This window comes from Xenopus tropicalis, chromosome 3 (genome assembly GCF_000004195.4).
Source record: "Xenopus tropicalis strain Nigerian chromosome 3, UCB_Xtro_10.0, whole genome shotgun sequence".
NCBI classification, from domain to species: Eukaryota; Metazoa; Chordata; class Amphibia; order Anura; family Pipidae; genus Xenopus; species Xenopus tropicalis.
Window position 1 is genome coordinate 44,942,948 of NC_030679.2, and position 17,591 is coordinate 44,960,538.

The following is a 17,591-nucleotide window of genomic DNA, read 5'->3' on the forward strand; positions in this document are numbered from 1 at the left end:
ATTTGGAAGGATATCCACCTTTCAACATTCTAGCTGAAAAAATCTGCACCATGAAGATTGTAGTAACCTTCCTGCTTGTGGGTCTGTGCAGCTATGGTAAGAGCTACATTTATTTTATCATTGAAATAATATATAGAGACAATTTAATTGATATATATTTATATAAATATAACACACACATATAGAATACCATGTAATACACAATACCATATATATGTAAAGTTCATTCAAAAACTACAAGGGCTTTTCATTTTTTTTTTAAAACAAAATTCAACTCGTTTTACTCTCTCTGCATGTGCCATTTACTAACAGAAGTCAACAAAAAAAAATTCCACTAAGAGGCATATTTATTAACATTGGAGGCAAACATCACCCGTAATGTTGCCCATAGCAAGCCATCAGCATTAGATTAGAAAACAAAAGCAAATATCTGATTGGTTGCTATGGGCATTATCACCAGTAATGTTTGCATCCAGTGATAATAAATATGCCCCCAAGTTTGCCCAGGAGCAGTAACCCTTAGCAAACAATCAGGCGACAGGATTGACTTGTCACCTATTTAAAAGCAAACATCTTATTGGTTGATGTGGGTTACCATTTTATTACATATGGGGGCTAGTATCGATTATTACATTACCCCTTATGATTTTAAGATCTGTTGGGTCAGGGTTGAACTTTTGTTTTGCTTTGAAATGTAATGTGGCTTTACTAATGAAACATAACAATAATAATTAGTACAGAAGTCAGGTTTTATGTAAACAAACACATGATATTTAGGAATGTAAGCCATGGGCATCTAACTGTGTTGCTACACACAAATTTACTTTAAATACTAATGCTGATCCATGTTTTTGTCTACAGTCAGCTCACTTCCTTTGACCATACCTCCTGACCCATTGACGGTAAAAGCATTATCTAACATATTATTATTATTATCAATAACACTTATTTATAAAGCACCAACATATTTTGCAGCACTGTACAATAAGTGGGTTTCATACACTGGACATATTTGCGTTTCTTTAACTATTTAAGATAAGGTTAAAGTTTATTACAATATTAAAAAAAAGTCTTCAAATTAGGTTAGAGATCAAGTTTCTAATGCAGTTTTGCTAAAACTGTGCGTATGGGGGGGGGGGGCTTGAACAGAAGTAGTCAGAAATACATTTCAGGTGCAGTTATACTGCACATACTAAAAATATGTGAGCGAATCTGACCCTTTTTGCTTCATCAATAAATTCCTGAACCTTCGAAGAGATTCGCGAAATGGACAAAAATTTGCAAAACACGGACGCACGTGAAAATGATTTTGGTCGCGTGCAAATTCATCCTCAATTTCCACAGTTGGGCCCGTTTCGAGAATAAATCTGTCAATGGCAAAACACAAATCCATGAAGCCATGCCTGGCAAATAATTTTGCTCATTACTAATGTGCATTACTTTCTATTTTTCTACTTATTAGTCAGAAGATGCTGTCGGTGTTGCCTACATGATGGCGACAGCATTAAGCCCATTGCAGGTATGGTACATTCTTGTAAATAAACATTTTGAAATGTATCTATCATCTATCCTTTAATCCATCCATCATTCTATCTATCTATCTATCTATCTATCTATCTATCTATCTATCTATCCCTCTATCACCCATTCATCTATCCATTTATCATCTTGTCTGCCTGCCTATATATATATGTATCATCTCACTATCTATCTATCTATCTATCTATCTATCTATCTATCTATCTATCTATCTATCTATCTATCATCTATCTACTGTACCTGTCTATCTATCTATCTATCTATCTATCTATCTATCTATCTATCATCTATCTACTGTACCTGTCTATCTATCTATCTATCTATCATCTATCCATCCATCCTTCCATCCATCCATCTAGCTTTCTAAGTGCATGCAATTGTTTAAATGTGTGTGTGTAGATATGCATTTTATTATATATAGTATAATGGATATTATGTTAAAACAAAAATTAATACTTTTAATAAATATTCTTAATTTTTAACTGTTTAATGATTTGTTTCATAACATAACATTTTTCTCCTGCTGAAAATAACTACGTTATATAAATAAGTACATAGATTTGTATAATACAGGTAATATTTATCGTGAAATGATAATATGTATTTTGCATAAAACTTAATTATCTTGTGTTCTCTCTCCTGTAGATTTGCTCCCCACTTGACATATATTGGACTAAGAAAGCTGTAGTACAGGATCTCATTAATATTTTGGTAAAAAAATGCTTATATTTGTCATTTTATCACCAACCAACTGTTCCATACTTGTTTTCCATCTTTTTTTTTAACTGTCAGTACAGCTTCCATGTAATTTTTGTATCTTGTGCTCCCAATAATAGTAACATGCATAAACCCCTGCAGCAAAATGCCCCAATCACCCTACACACCTTCACAATGAGACCTCACTGAGGGTATGCCCATTCTTTTGGTTGTTGCTAGACTTACCTTACATTGTCAGAGAGTAGTATAAACTGTCATTTTATTCAGCAAGAATGAAGATAAATAGCACTTTGATGCTATATTGTTTCCCAAAAAATGTCTCCGTGTGCCATAAAGATGAGATTAACTTAATAGAAGCAGAAATAAGAAGCCCTTTATTTATTTATTTTTAATTCTCATGACTATCCACAGCAAAAGTTTTTAGAATGGTCCAAAGATGTCAAAATTTGAAGCTAAATATCAGCATTTTCTGTCCATGGACCTCTAAGTGAGAAATTCTAACTGGAATCATGTTCCAGTGTTTCCATATTGCATTTGGAGTAGGGAAAGTAGCAGAAAAGGACATTAAAAAAGGGCTAATTTCTAAACAGTTTAATGTGTAAATCACCATGTTTTCTTAATCCACAATGCAGAATTCTGCTGGCACTTGTGTGCGCTGCACCAACATGGATGCAATTTAGCATCTGTTTTGTCAAATTACATGCCACAGCTTTTTTATTACTATATTTGTGACAATGACCTGATAATAAAACTCTGGAGTTAACACCAGGTTTAAGCTGTCAGTAATTTCAGGATTCCTTTGCATTCATACAGGCAATTGTAAACAAATCATCACAGCAGGATGGGCAGGCGCTTTCCCCAAATCACTTTTCCCCAAAGCCCTTTGTAAAAAGCATCAATGTGTTCTTAATTTTACATTTAATCACTTACTCACTGCAGGTTATAAAAGTGCCTTGAAGGGGCAGTATACCCCTTTTTAACATGAGCTGTATAAATAGATCTTGTGAACATACTTTGCCTATTTTTTACATCATGAAAAAAAAATGTATGTTTTTAATTTCCTGAGAAAAACAAAGCAAACAGAAGCTTCTCCATTTTTGGACCATGCGAGGTAGATAAATTACCAGTAAATGGCTAATTCCCCTGCTAACAAAACAGTCACCAAAAAGGTGAAAGGAGAGAGATGTATACTTAGAATTTAATAATCTACGTCACAAGGAACAAACATGGAGTTTAATTCAGTTTCCCTGTTAGCCCTATTAAGCTCAAGAAATAACAAAAGCCATAGATTTTTTTGTATTTGAAACAATAGGCAAAAAGTATGTTTAGCAAAAACCCTATTAATTAAACCCATTTTGATTAAGAAGATATACTGCCCCTTTAATGACTTGATCTAGCAGTTTCCATTCAGCAAAACAGCCAATTCACTTGTAAAAGTTCTTTAGTTTCATCAACTAAACAGTAGTTTTCACAATCCAAAAAGATGGAAAAATGAATCAAGTAAAGTTTCCTATTGTTACTTAGAGACACATGTTCCAGACATAGCTCCTTTCCACTTACCTTTATGTAGTACAGGTATGGGACTCGTTATCTAGAATGCTCGGGACCTGGGGTATTCCAGATAAGAGGTCTTTCCGTAATTCGGATCTCCTACCTTAAGTCTATTACAAAAATTATTTAAACAGTAGTTAAATTCAATAGGGTTGTTTTGGTTCCAATAAGGATTAATCATATCTTAGTTGGAATCAATTACAAGCTACTGTTTTATTATTACAGAGAAAAAAGAAACCATTTTTAAAAATGTCAATTATTTCGTTAAAATGGAGTCTATGGGAGATGGCCTTTCCGTAATTCAGAACTTTCTGGATAATGGGTTTCCAGATAAGGGGTCCCATACCTGTACTGTTAGTTACCTTTATGTAGTACTGTTAGTTACCTTTATGTAGTACTGTTAGTTTTGTGACTTCTGTAATATTTCATTTTACAAGTTGGATAATCTCCATAAGCTTATAGATGCCACAAACAAAACAGTATGACATCCAGGCAATGTTCTAAATGTACACAAATATATTATTATGTATAAAGAACTTTAACATAAAATGCATACATTTGCTATAATACCTATGATACAAATGTCACAATTCTACAGCCTTTTAACTTAACAGTATGTAAATGTGATTATGAAACCAGCTCTTTGGTTCCCTAATAATTAGCAAAATACCCTTGGTTAGCATGTGCACATTTCTCAGTTTCAACAAAATGTTAAAACAACATTTCAAGCTAGCAAAAAAACTATTATTTTGGTAAGCCAAGCTACCATTTGGAATATGGTAATAAAAACAGATTATTCACATTCTTGAAAATCAATCTATTAAATGGAATTAATATCTTTGGTTCAAAGTAATCACTAAAAATGAACCTATATATAAGCTAGCCAGCTACATCAAAGCCATTCCTGGTCTGACCTATACCACCTTTACCTTCCATTCAATTCACTTAGAATTCCAAAATGGTTCTGTGCCTTCTAAAGGGTTAACCGTCGCTGTATCTGCAACAGTTCAAATTGTCATTCTATTTTATGAGCCCTTTTTTTTTACAAAGCAAAAGAAGAACTAGACAAGAAATTAAAAGTAAGGGAATTCATTTTGAAGCAGCTGTTTATAATCATGTTTAGAATTATATTTGCTATTAGTATCAATTGAAGCAAGATATGGGAGTAGTTTGTTTTATGATCATAAAATTCAATCTTTAGAAAATTGTGAATGTCGACATGCAATCGTTAAGCAATACCTTGGGGAAACTGGTAAGTAAGATGGATACTGGTAAGTGTCTACTAGATCTATCTATCTATCTATTATCGATCTATCAGCTATCTATTGATCTATCTATCTATTGTCTATCTATCATCTATCAATCTGTCTATCTATCTATCTATCTATCTATCCATCTATCATCTATCTATGTATCTATCTATCATCTATATATGTATTTATGTATCTATCTATCTATCTATCTATCTATCTATCATCTAGCTATATTTCTTTCTTTTTATCTATCTATCTATCTATCTATCTATCTATCTATCTATCTATCTATCTATCATCTATCTATCTATCTATCCATATATCTATTTATAATCTAATCTGTCTTCATGTTCACAATTGCTGCTTAGTAAATTAAAAGATTTCAATAATTTCATTTTTTAAGAAATACATTGCATCAAATCCCTGGATCCCAAATGCACCACAGGTAAGCATATTGCAACATCATAAAAAAGTCTTCTTTTAAAAAGCAGTTTAAGCATCCATGCATCTTCAAGTTAATGAAGGGGGTCATTTAAGAAGGCCCCATATGCAAGTGTTAAAGGGTGCACTTGCATTTGGTGGTCTGAGATGCAGTGTGTGCACCTATAGTTGCAAGGTAACCACAGGGTAGGCAGTAAAAACAGTGCCTTGTAACAACCTGCACCCACTCCCATAAATACAATGATAAATGTGGGCACCGCTTTATTTATGTGAAAAGTGCAGGTCAGACCTGCCCCACAGTCACAATGGGGCACCATGCAACCTACAAAAAAACATGTCAGTTTGTGCCCGTTTTTGCCTTTTTTTCCTCCATTGTCAGTAAATTAGCTCTAGAGCATGTATAAAGGTAACGGGGAATTACACCAATATGATTAATTTTCCCAATTATGTGTAATGAAAAAAATGTATGCATGTAACATAGTAACATAGTAACATAGTAACATAGTAACATAGTAACATAGTAACATAGTAACATAGTAACATAGTAAGTTGGGTTGAAAAAAGACATACGTCCATCAAGTTCAACCATAATGCCTATACCTAACCTGCCTAACTACAAGTTGATCCAGAGGAAGGCAAAAAACCCCATCTGAAGCCTCTCTAATTTGCCTCAGAGGGGAAAAAATTCCTTCCTGACTCCAAGATGGCAATCGGACCAGTCCCTGTATCAACTTGTACTAAGAGCTATCTCCCATAACCGTGTATTCCCTCACTTGCTAAGAATCCATCCAGCCCCTTCTTAAAGCTATATAATGTATCAGCCAGTACGACTGATTCGGGGAGGGAATTCCACAACTTCACAGCTCTCACTGTAAAAAATCCTTTCCGAATATTTAAATGGAACCTCCCTTCTTCTAAACGGAGTGGGTGCCCTCGTGTCCGTTGGAAGGACCTACTGGTAAATAAAACATTAGAGAGGTTATTATATGATCCCCTTATATATTTATACATAGTTATCATGTCACCTCTTAAGCGCCTCTTCTCCAGTGTAAACAGACCCAACTTGGCCAGTCTTTCTTCATAACCGAGACTTTCCATACCCTTTACCAGCTTAGTTGCCCTTCTCTGGACCCTCTCTAGCTCAATAATGTCCCGTTTGAGCACTGGAGACCAAAACTGAACAGCATATTCTAGATGGGGCCTTACCAGTGCTCTGTAAAGGGGAAGAATAACCCCCTCCTCCCGTGAATCTATACCCCTTTTAATACAGCTCAGAACCTTGTTTGCCCTTGCAGCTGCTGCCTGGCATTGCTTGCTACAGCCAAGTTTATTATCTACAAGGACTCCAAGATCCTTCTCCATTATGGATTTGCCTAGTGCAGTCCCATTAAGGTTATACGGGGCTTGCATATTTTTACATCCCAGGTGCATGACCTTACATTTATCCACATTAAATCTCATCTGCCACTTAGCTGCCCAGATTGCCAGTTGGTCAAGATCCTGCTGCAGGGATGTCACATCCTGGATAGAATTGACTGGTCTGCAGAGTTTTGTGTCATCTGCAAACACTGATACATTACTCATAATACCCTCCCCTAAGTCATTTATGAACAAATTAAACAAAAGTGGACCCAGTACAGAACCCTGAGGGACCCCACTGAGAACCTTACTCCAAGTAGAGAATGTGCCATTAACAACCACCCTCTGTACCCGATCCTGTAGCCAGTTTTCTATCCATGTGCAAACGACTTCACTAAGACCAATAGACCTTAGCTTAGAAAGCAGTCGTTTGTGGGGAACGGTATCAAATGCTTTGGCAAAATCCAAATAGATTATATCTACTGCATCCCCACTGTCCAGCTTCTTACTTACCTCATCATAAAAAGCAATTAAATTGGTCTGACATGACCTGTCCTTCATAAAGCCATGCTGATTACTGCTCATAATGCCATTCTCCACTACATAATTTTGAATGTGATCCCTTAACAAGCCTTCAAATAACTTGCCCACCACGGATGTCAAACTTACAGGCCTATAATTGCCAGGCTGAGATCTTATTCCCTTTTTAAATATGTATAAGGAAATAAAATGCATATTTACTGGTAAACCCTTGCCTTATTTCTTCCTGCATTTTCTTTCTTCATTTCTAGTTGTACTGAAAAAATGAGTGGTGTAAAATCCCTTTTCTCTTATATCAGTGATGTCCAACTGTATGTGGCTCACCAGTTATACAGCATATATTGCATCACAGCAGCCTATTGATGTGTTACATAAGAAAGGTTTATACGAGAATGAACAAAACGTAGATCTGTAAATTCAATGAAAACCTTTCTTAGTGTCAGGATAACTTTCCTTGCATTCAGGATCGATTAATAAGGAAATAAGGCTGAACAGTTGCAAAATTTTCTAAAATGCTTTGACGGATCCTTCAACACCAATTAAATTAATTCAGGAAAATATTGATTTTAATAAAAGTGTTAAAAACAGTTTAGTTTGCATGAATCTGTTTTGTCATTAATATTTGTGCACATAACACATTTTCATTTCACCATTACATTTGTATTTGTTTATGAGTATTCAGTATACAGATTATTGTATTATAATTCATTTATAATATACATTTTTAGGTCTGTCCAACTGATGCTTTATTCAATGACCTAATAAACAGTCAGCGTGTGGATGACTTCATTAAGTTAGCCGTAGGTCTTGTGGTAAGTGGTTCTATATTTTATGAAAGATTTGAAGCTTGTGGAGTTTATTAAACCATTGTGTAATTAATAAAAACAGTAAATTGTATTATTTTATAAACTTAGGGGCAGATTTATAATGTGAGTTTAAAGTTTTATACATGAAAACTCACCCGCGTTCTTGTCATTCCTATGGTATTTTTAGAAGCGTATCAAATCAAATACATTTTCACTCATTGAAAATATGAGGGGCATGAATTGAACATGGGGGCATTTTTATGTATTTAAGTCATTTTTTTTTTACTGCCAATAGATTCGCCACATTTGTGCCATCTATGCTATATTTATTCTGCAGAAAGCTTTACCATATCTGAGTAAAGAGCCCTAGAAACTCCCTTTAAGATTGCAGCTGCCATTATAGCTTGGTCTCCCATAGCTTCCATGCTGCAGCTCTAGAGGCTGGTAGCATAGATCATACATTCTGTTGGGAGTGAATTCTTATGAATTCTTATGGGAGGAGGGAGGAGGAGAAGGGAGAGAGGAGAGAACTGTGCAGACTCTGGCCCCAGGAATGAAGGATTTTTCTGAGAGAGGAAGTCTCTACACAAAAGAAGACAAGAAATCCTGTGTTTATTTTGATAGAGGACTTGGTGCAGTATTACTGAAAGTACTTATGGCTGTATTTACATAGACTTTTCTGATAAAGCTTCCTAACTTTTTACCTTTCCTTCTCCTTTAGGGCTCTGGCACACGGGGAGATTAGTCGCCCGCGGCAAAACTCCCTGTTCACGGGCGACTAATCTCCCCGAGTTGCCTACCCCTGCCATCCCACCGGTGAACATGTAAGTCGCCGGCGGAATGGCAGACGCCGAAAAAGACTTGCGAGTCTTTTTTGGTGATTTCCTGAAATTGCCCCGCCGCGTCTGCCATCCCGCCGGCGACTTACATGTTCGCCGGTGGGATGGCAGGGGGAAGGCAACTAGGGGAGATTAGTCGCCCGCGAACAGGGAGTTTTGCCGCGGGTGACTAATCTCCCCGTGTGCCAGAGCCCTTAAGCTTAGGAGCAGATTTATCAAAATGTGATATAAGAGCTCACCACAGGAAATTCATTTACTTTCTATTCATTCCTCCCATATTTATTAATGAGTAAAAGTTACTCATAGAGTTACTCATAGAGTTCACTATTTGATCAATAGGCTTCTAAAAATCTTATAGGTGAATTTTTCTGTGTTAAGCTCTAATTTCACAACTCTACCCCAAAATGTGGACTAAGGGCTTGATAGAAAAGTTTATTTGGAACCACATAATAGTCATTATATGTACAAGAAACCCCAGTATAATAAAGATAAGTAAATAAAATATTTAATGCATTAAAGACCAGCCAAATTGTTGGATTGGTACCAACTTTGGAACCACATTTGGATACAAATGATTTTTTTACTTCAAAGTATCTTTAAAAGGATGCAAGCCATTTTTCACCTTTGTACCATTTCAGTTTTGTGTAAACATGGCTTTATTACTCTTTGGGGCTGATTTACTAACCCACGAATCCGACCCGAATTGGAAAAGTTCCGACTTGAAAACGAACATTTTGCGACTTTTTCGGATTCTGTACGAATTTTTCGTTACCAATACGATTTTTGCGTAAAAACGCGAGTTTTTCGTATCCATTATGAAAGTTGCGTAAAAAGTTGCGCATTTTTCGTAGCGTTAAAACTTACGCGAAAAGTTGCGCATTTTTCGTAGCGTTAAAACTTAAAATCGCAAAATACCGATCATTACGAAAAAAACGCAATCAGACTCCATTCGACCCGTTCGTGGGTAAGTAAATCAGCCCCTTTGTCTTTTATTAAAAAAAAAACAAATTCAATTTACTCAGGCTTACTTTATAACATGTGTAGGGCAGATAATAATATTTAAAAATATAGCAATAGCGACCATGGATTTACCAAAAATGACAGAAAGTGGTTCTCTGCTATAGTTTCTTTGATTTTGCACAATTTATCAAAAGAGAAGAATTTAGAAAAAGAATACATTAAAATGATGGCAGCTTAAACCTGTATATGTCAGTGGGCAGCGTATGTAAAATTGAAAATGCATTAACTCTAGTTTGGGCCATGTCCAGATAGTCAGCTCAATTAAAAGATATTTAGATACATAAATTAGACATATTAAAAAATATATATGTGTGTATATAGTAAGCAAACTGAGAGGCTGGATGGGAATTTAACTTTAAAATATATATAATCATATTTGTCTTTTATTATTCTAAATGTTTAGAAAGACCGTTTAAACAATGCTGGTATCAATCTTGGAACAGTACTCAACAAACTGAATAGAAAAATGGTAAGCAAATACTTTTTTTTTTCCACAGAGGGTATTTCTATGATCACATTCATGTTAATTTTGTATTTATTATTTTATTCTGACCCTCTCTTATTCATCCTTCAGTCTCGCATTTATTCCACTGCCTGATTGATAGGATAAATTGGGCCCTAGAAATCACAAACTGCAGGACTGTAAATCCCAGAGCAGATATTGCCTTGGATTTTTAATATAATTATTATTATGGGGGTGAGCCACTGTGCTGCTTTCCACATTGAAAATTCCTGCCAGGAGCAAACATGTTTTTTTTACAAAACACATCAGTTAATAGCACTCTTCCAGTAGAATCCTGCATTGAAATCTGTTTTTCAAAAGAGTAAACCGATTTTTTCAATTTCGTTTTGAAATGTGATGTGGGCCTAGACAGGTGCCCAAAAGCATGTGATTTGCACTCTGATAAACTTCAGTCACACTTTACTGCAGCGCTGCAAGTAGGAGGGATATCACCCCCTTCCTTCCCCCAGCAACCGATAAGCAGAACAATGGGAAGTAAAAAAAAAATGTTGTGTAATAAAAAAATGCATTTTGCAAATTTTCACTGTTTAGCTAACTTTTTGGCAAAGCAAAATGGAACAGATTTGCCCATCACTAACAATGACCTGAGAAGGCTGCCTACTTACCAATATTACAGCTAAAAAAATACATTTTTTGCTTCAAGAATACAATTTCCAATGGTAGAGTGAATTATTTGCAATGTAGATAGTGTCATTTTGTAATAAAAACTACACCATAAAAATCATGACAGAACCCCCCTTTACCATCCAGGTCCCCCAAGTAAAGACTACCTCCTCCTTGTAGCCAGGGAGCAGTGAGCATACATACTGTATACTGGATGTTTATTCATGTAAATATCTACTTTTTCTACCTAAAGTACTGCATTTCATGTAGTCCAGTGTGTTATCTAAACAAACGGGGGAAAGATTGTTGTTGGGAGGGGCCATAAAATTGACACTGCCCCTGTCATGTTAGCATTATATTAAAAAAGGGGTCAAAGACTGGTTCGCTCTGCATGATTTGTGTACATGTGTTTGTATATATGATGGCTCACAAAGCAGATTGCTAACTCATCACATCTTTGCAGAATATATTGCAATTTCTGCATCTGTATACTCTACAAATTAGGATTTCATACTTAAAGAACTAAAGTTTAAAGGAACAGTAACGCCAAAAATGAATATGTTTTAAAGTAACTAAAATATATTATTTACTGGTGTCCTACACTGGTAAAACTTGTGCATTTATTTCAGAAAGACTGCAGTAGTTTATATAAATAAACTGTTGAGTATTCATGGGGAGTAGCCATTTTAGATTTAAAAGAAGAAAAAGGGCCAGGTTACATAGGAGATTGCAGATAAGATTCCCATTGTATTCTACAGAGATTTTCTGTTATCTGCTATTTAACCTGTGCCATTTAGCTCTATTTAAACTTAAACGACTGCCCCCATGACTATACAGAAGCTTATGTTTATAAGCAATAGTTGTGTTTCTAAAGCAAACACACCAGATTTACCAGTGCAGGGCAATAGTACATTATATTTTAATTGCTTTAAAACATTTTCATTTTTTGAAGTTACTTTTCTTGAACTAAAGAAGCAGTGTAGAATTATTATACATAATGGTTTGGGCTTCTGCACCAGCCCAGAGCAACCACAACCCTTTAGCAGGGAAGATCTATTCTTTTGCGTATATACTCCCAGTAGCTCCCCATCTTCTTTTCTGCTGATTCCCTGCACATGCTCTGTGCTGCTGTCACTTACCTGAGCTTAGGGACCCACTCACAATATACTGTATATATAGAATATAAATGTCACAATATAAGTCTGATTTGTAATTAATTCAGATTATTAATACATGGCAGTTCTGAAACCAGTGCAATTAGCATTGTTATTTAATAATCAGCTCTGTAGCATCAGCTTATATGGCAGTTAAATCTCATTTTTTGCTTGAAGCTTAGCTTCTCAACAGTTGCTCAGAGCACACTGAGCAGAATCCAAAATAGGGAGCTTATGTGACTTTGAAGACCTGGATCATTGCTGCTATAGAGATGCTGAAACTTTAGGCTGGTGTAATAAATTCAGTATAAAGAATAAAGCATTTCTAACAATAATCATTTTTAGGCTTTAGTTCTCCTAAATCCAGTAGAATATACTGTATATACAGTATATATACAAACATGCAGAATAAGCTTCTGTTTTAATGCAATGTGAGTCCTGACATCTAAACCCGCCCTAATGGCTTCCCAGAACACTTTATTTACATACAGTGTGTTGCTAAACCCTGCAGTAGATCACAATGCATTTAAGCCTAAAAGGTTTAATAGTAATGTAATATTTAGTCATAACATGCAATAGCAAGCCCTTTTATATGCTAATGTGTTAATATTTACAATTTATGCATCTTAGGGGCACATTTACTATGGGTCGAATCCGAGTCCGAATTGGAAAAATCCGATTTGAAAACGAACATTTTGCGACTTTTTCGTATTTTTTGCGATTTTTTCGGCGCCTTTACGACTTTTCGGAAATTATCGCAACTTTTTCGTTACCAATACGATTTGCGCAAAAAAACGCGAGTTTTTCGTAGCCATTCCGAAAGTTGCGATTTTTTCGTAGCGTTAAAACTTGCGCGAAAAGTTGCGCTTTTTTCGTAGCGTTAAAACTTAAAAGGCGCAACGTTTCGTGCAAGTTTTAACACTACGAAAAAATCGCAACTTTTTGCGCAAGTTTTAACGCTACGAAAAAATCGCAACTTTCGGAATGGCTACGGAAAACTCGAGTTTTTTCGCAAAAATCGTATTGGTAACGAAAAAGTCGCGTCAATTTTCCGAAAAAATCGCAAAAAAAGATCATTACGAAAAAAACGCAATCGGACGCATTCGGCCCGTTCGTGGGTTAGTAAATGTGCCCCATAGTTTTTATGAATGGGGTTTTTACCGTGCCTCAAAGTAAACTAATAGATATGCTTCTCTTTTGTCTTTGCAGGGTGGCATTCTTAACTTAGCACTCAACCTGCTTTCTACACCCTTAAGCCTTCTTAAAACTACTAATAATGTTGCTACAGGTGTCAGTAATGCAGCTTCTGGAGCTTTAAATAGCATACCAAGTTTAGTAAGCAATCCCCTAGGTTTATTAAGCAATCCCATAGGAGCTGTCAATGATGCCATAAATAACGTTGCTAACAATGTCCTAGCTACTTTGCCTGGTGTCCTAGATACAGCAAATAGCATTTTAAGCAGTATCACTAATGCAGTACCCCTAGGTGGTACTCCTGGAGCAAGTACTGTTGGTCAGTTTGTACCAGGGTTCATAAGTGGCATTCCTGGAGCAGGCAATGCTGGCCAACTTGGATTAGGGTTTCTTAGTGGCATTCCTGGAGCAGTTAATGCTGGCCAACTTGGATCAGGGTTTCTAAGTGGCATTCCTGGAGCAGTTAATGCTGGCCAGCTTGGATCAGGGTTTCTAAGTGGCATTCCTGGAGCAGTTAATGCTGGCCAACTTGGATCAGGGTTTCTAAGTGGCATTCCTGGAGCAGTTAATGCTGGCCAGCTTGGATCAGGGTTTCTAAGTGGCATTCCTGGAGCAGTTAATGCTGGCCAGCTTGGATCAGGGTTTCTAAGTGGCATTCCTGGAGCAGGCAATGCTGGCCAGCTTGGATCAGGGATTCTAAGTGGCATTCCTGGAGCAGGCAATGTTGGCCAACTTGGATCAGGGCCCCTAACTGGTAGTGCTGGAGCAGGTATTACTAGCCAACTTGGATCAGGGCCCCTAAGTGGTAGTGCTGGAACAGGTATTACTGGCCAACTTGGATCAGGGCCCCTAAGTGGTAGTGCTGGAACAGGTATTACTAGCCAACTTGGATCAGGGCCCCTAAGTGGTAGTGCTGGAACAGGTATTACTGGCCAACTTGGATCAGGGCCCCTAAGTGGTAGTGCTGGAACAGGTATTACTGGCCAACTTGGATCAGGGCCCCTAAGTGGTAGCGCTGGAGCAGGTTTTACTGGCCAACTTGGATTAGGGTCCCTAAGTGGTAGCGCTGGAGCAGGTGCTCTTGGTCAGCTTGGAATAGTTTAGCAGGTAAATATTTAATTTAAAATTGGATATATTTATGTATTTGTGTAAAAATAATGGTCAATGTTGTTGGCCCATGTGCCAGATAAAAATCTGCTGGAGAACTTATACAACTACCGCAAAACTACCGCAATGATTTCTTTAGCCATTAGCCTATCAGGGCTCCCCAGTATTCTGGTCAGCCATTCCAACTGTGTGTTTCCAGCTTCAAGTGCAAGTTAAAATGGATTTTACATTTATTTATAAATGTCTACAATTAAAGCTTTTTCACCACAATTAATATTTTTATGCAATTTTTACTCCAAGATTCATAAGTTTCTCTTATGTATAACTTTGCCTGCTTTTTCATATTGAGGGAATATGTAGAGCACCATATAAAATTCTTTCTCTGTGTATTTCTTTACACAGCATTATAAAAGCCCCCCTACATATTGCAGTAAAAGGGGTGGTTCCCCATCATGCAAGTAGCAGAAACATTACTGGTGTACCTGTTTTTCATGGGGACACTTTTAGAAAGGTTTAGTGAGCATACCAATGCCTGAAGTAAAGTGTACTGTGCATACGTGAACCACCCCTTTAAAAATTCCATTGACATTTTTATATTTTTTCTAGTTAGTTTGTATGTGCTTAACATTCTGTGTGTAGATATGCACAAGTACTATTTTAATTTTATGTGTTTTGTGTGTTTTTTAGGGTCTTCAGCCTGCCACTCAAGCAACAAAAATAGAAATCAGTTTTTTCTCTTATCTTCATGATTTCTTACTAAATCAGCTTGCTATGCGTAACATGTTAATTAATCTATAATTCTCTTAACATTACACTCTACTTTCATATAATTTGTGTATCAATAAATCTATCGAATTAAACTCTGCAGTTTCTTATTTATTTTACTGTACTCCTAATATCAGCTAGCAGCAATTGAAATGATCCTTTACCCACAACTTTAAATATAGTCTTTAGAAAAAGGTTAAATATAGAAATATAGAATTGTAGTTAAAATAGGTGCCTAAGATAGTAATGGGACCTGTTATCCAGATTGTTTGGGTCCTGAGGTTTTCCAGATAAGGGGCCTTTCTGTAATTTGGATCTCTAAACCTTAAGTCTACTAGAAAATCATTTAGCCATTAAACCATCCCAATAGGCTTGTTTTGCCTCCAATATGGATTCATTATATTTTAGTTGGGATCAAGCTACTGTTTTACAGAGATAAAGGAAATCATGTTTGAAAATGTGAAACATTTAATTTAAATGGAGTCTACGGGAGATGGCCTCCTGTAATTTGGAGCTTTCTGGGTAACAGGTTTCCAGATAATGGATCCCATATCAGTATGCCATAAGAATAACAGAAAAATAAATCAAGAAAAGAGAAAGACTTTGCACCTCCTACAAAAAATTATTATTAGGTCCAGTTAGGATAAAAAGGTAATGTACACACGGAGTATAAAGTAAATATATATAAAGAAAATAAGATCACATCTCGTGCGACCTTCACAGAACTCCACATATCTACACTCATCTTATCTTCCCTAGTGGAGTGATTCTCTTTACCCTACACAATTTTTAATCTACATTGGAGTCAATATGGTGATTTTTACTTTGTAAATAAAGGTTTTAATTTATTTCCGAGTACTGACTTACCTGGTTGATGTTTGAAGAAATGGTGCAGATATTTGGAGTTCTGTGAATGTCACACGAGATGTGATCTTATTTTCTTTACATTAAGAAAAATACACCCATTTACATCTACCTGTAGTTGAGCAGTCTGGGTGAATATTGGTCCAGAACCTCCCTCAAAACCTCTATTATCATAGTCTCTTTTCTCTACATACAAAACTCTATTCTTCCATCTATCAAGCTTCCTTATTCCCATACAGAAATAGGGAATGACCATGAAATAGGCTAAATAGTTAGAAGCAAGAAGGCCCACTGACACCTGGGCCCACTGGGAGGTTTCCTGGTATCCTGGTGGGCCAGTCCGACACTGAGTCCACCCCATTTTATCACTGACATAGCTCGAAAGGATACTGGCATTTGCACACCTATATATAGTAAGCCCAATAATATTGAATGATTACATTATAGGTATACATATATATATATATATAAATAAAAGTAAAAAGTGTCGGCACTCACAGGGTTTGCACGAAGTACTTACAGACAACAAGTCATAATCGGATAAGGTTTGTAATTAAACATATACAAAGCCAATTAAAAAACTACTGAGGTGGGGGGTTTTACTAATTTATTAAAGCTGTGCAAAGGCACCGAATAATGTATAAGGGGCTTTTTCATGGACAGAGGGTGATTTTTTTTTTTCGTTTGGGGAGGCTGAAGATGACTATACAAGACCTGACCTAAAGCTAATGTAAGTAATGTAAATTATCCACTCCCATTGAATACCTCCCGTGGTTCTCTTTGACTTTAATGGGAACTATGCAGAATAATGCGTAGTATTCTGGATGCAAAAGTTTTCGTAGTTGCATTTCTGTTTGATTCTCAATAAAGTCTTGTTATAGGGCTTATACCATCATTAGAGTTTTCTCTTTAGTTTTGTGTTCACAGGTGTTACCTTTCATGGTTTTCAATTCAAGAGGGAATATTTGGCAAGGTGTCATATATTAAAAGGAAGACATGTCAGTGAGATCACTGCAGATATAATGAATCAGACCAAAGCATTAACCCTGAGACATTCCAGTAATATAACTGAAAAAAGATAACGAGCATATGCTGGAGGAGTAAAAAACCTGCCTCTGACTGCTGTTATATAACTGTCTTTTGGAAAGGATAGTCCGAGTACTTCTTTTCATGAGGATTCTAGCCGCTCTGCGATTAGAGAGACCCTTTGACTTCCTGCCTTGAGGAATTACAGCACTGCCAGTATCTTCTAAAAGATCTATCTAAAAGAAACACTCTGCAGCTACAGACAAAAGCAGGTTTATGGATTATTGGAT

At 36.3% G+C, this 17,591-nt stretch overlaps 1 protein-coding gene across 1 annotated transcript; it reads left to right on the forward strand.

Moving 5' to 3' along the window:
- Positions 1–15,506, forward strand: LOC116409726 (WAG22 antigen-like). Its single transcript, XM_031898834.1, has 10 exons — positions 1–96; positions 862–902; positions 1,463–1,519; positions 2,185–2,250; positions 5,009–5,059; positions 5,464–5,505; positions 8,129–8,212; positions 10,469–10,534; positions 13,555–14,646; positions 15,334–15,506. Exons 1-9 carry the CDS (start codon positions 51–53, stop codon positions 14,641–14,643), a joined length of 1,542 nt encoding a protein of 513 aa, XP_031754694.1. The 5' UTR covers positions 1–50; the 3' UTR covers positions 14,644–14,646; positions 15,334–15,506.
- Positions 15,507–17,591: the final 2,085 nt, after the last annotated feature.